This window comes from Arachis ipaensis, chromosome B04 (assembly GCF_000816755.2).
Source record: "Arachis ipaensis cultivar K30076 chromosome B04, Araip1.1, whole genome shotgun sequence".
Lineage (NCBI taxonomy): Eukaryota > Viridiplantae > Streptophyta > Magnoliopsida > Fabales > Fabaceae > Arachis > Arachis ipaensis.
The window spans coordinates 6610262-6611468 of record NC_029788.2 but is presented as its reverse complement, the minus strand read 5'-3'; the positions used below and the strand labels follow the sequence as shown (position 1 = coordinate 6611468).

Below are 1207 nucleotides of genomic sequence, written 5' to 3'. Positions count from 1 at the left end.
ACGCCGCCGCAAGGTTCATACCGGAACTGGCAGGAGTCGGAGACACGCAGTCAGGTCCAAAACGGTTCGGATCTCGAGCCTGATTCGATTCAAGAAGAAGCGGTTGGTGCTGTTGATGCTGTTGCTGTGGCTGTTGCTGTTGTTCTTGGTCTTCGTGCCTGACCGTTATGGACTCAGAACGGAATCGCCACGTGGCACCGCAACAGCCGATGCCGATGAATCCTAAACGGTCCTTGAAGGTGCGCCTGGTCCTGGTGCGCGGCGGTCCATCGGCGGCGGCGTCCATTTGCTCCGTCAACAATCCGAGAATCGTCCTTGGCTCCGTCTGAAGAATATCGCCGAGTTGACTCATTATTGGACGCGGCTGGCAAGGGGTAGGAGGCTACAAGAAGAAGAAAGAAAGCGTTCTTGAAGGAGGCATTTGAAGAAGAGTAGTTTGTTGATCGAGTTCAATAGACACAGGGTTCTCGTGAGGAGCTTGAAATTCAAGCGAGCATTTAAAATTGTGAATCAGTGAGTGGAAAAGAAGAAGAGAAAAAGCGTGCGCGATTTCAGAAGTGAAATGAAGTAAACGAGATTAGAGTAGAGGAGGACAAAATAGAAGAAATGAGGAACGGGTTTCTTTACTTCTTTTAATTTTTGTTATTTATGAAAAAGTCTTGGAGTTTGAGACTTTGAGTGAGTGCACGGCTGGACGCACCATATTATTTTAACTCTTCTTGTAGGAAGAGATTAGCAATTATGAATTCAAAATGAAGCATAATTATATTATTGTATTGGTAGACTATTTCAAAATAGAAATACAAACATCTTTGACTTGATACATTTTTAACTATAAGAGTAGAGATGAATTTTCACATCTTTACCACACTGAAATAGTGAAATCATGTGTTGTGTTGGTTGTTCATTTTTTAAAAACATAATTAATGGCTTTATGCAGAGTTGCTGGTTGCTGCGGTTGTGTGTGCCGGCCTTAGAGACAGGTCAAACTCAAAAGCCGTTAAAGCCGGCACGACAATCAAGGGTTGGCCAAATGGCTCTTCCGCTGGTGTCACTCATTAGGTTTATATCTTACTTCTATTGCTTACACTTTTGTTTTTTTCTAATTGTAACCAAACATTATATTAAATCAACTTCTTTATTTCATACTTCTTTTATACCGATAATCATTTTGAGTTTATATATTCTTTTCCTACATTCTCCAAAG

The 1207-nt window shown here is 41.8% G+C and overlaps 1 protein-coding gene across 1 annotated transcript in view; it reads right to left on the bottom strand.

Moving 5' to 3' along the window:
- LOC107638663 overlaps positions 1-849 on the bottom strand; it is a gene marked incomplete in the record, with an annotated part of 1535 nt that extends 686 nt beyond the window's left edge. The window contains 1 exon segment of the mRNA XM_016342019.2: positions 1-849. Within this exon segment, the coding sequence (XP_016197505.1) occupies positions 1-352 (352 nt within the window).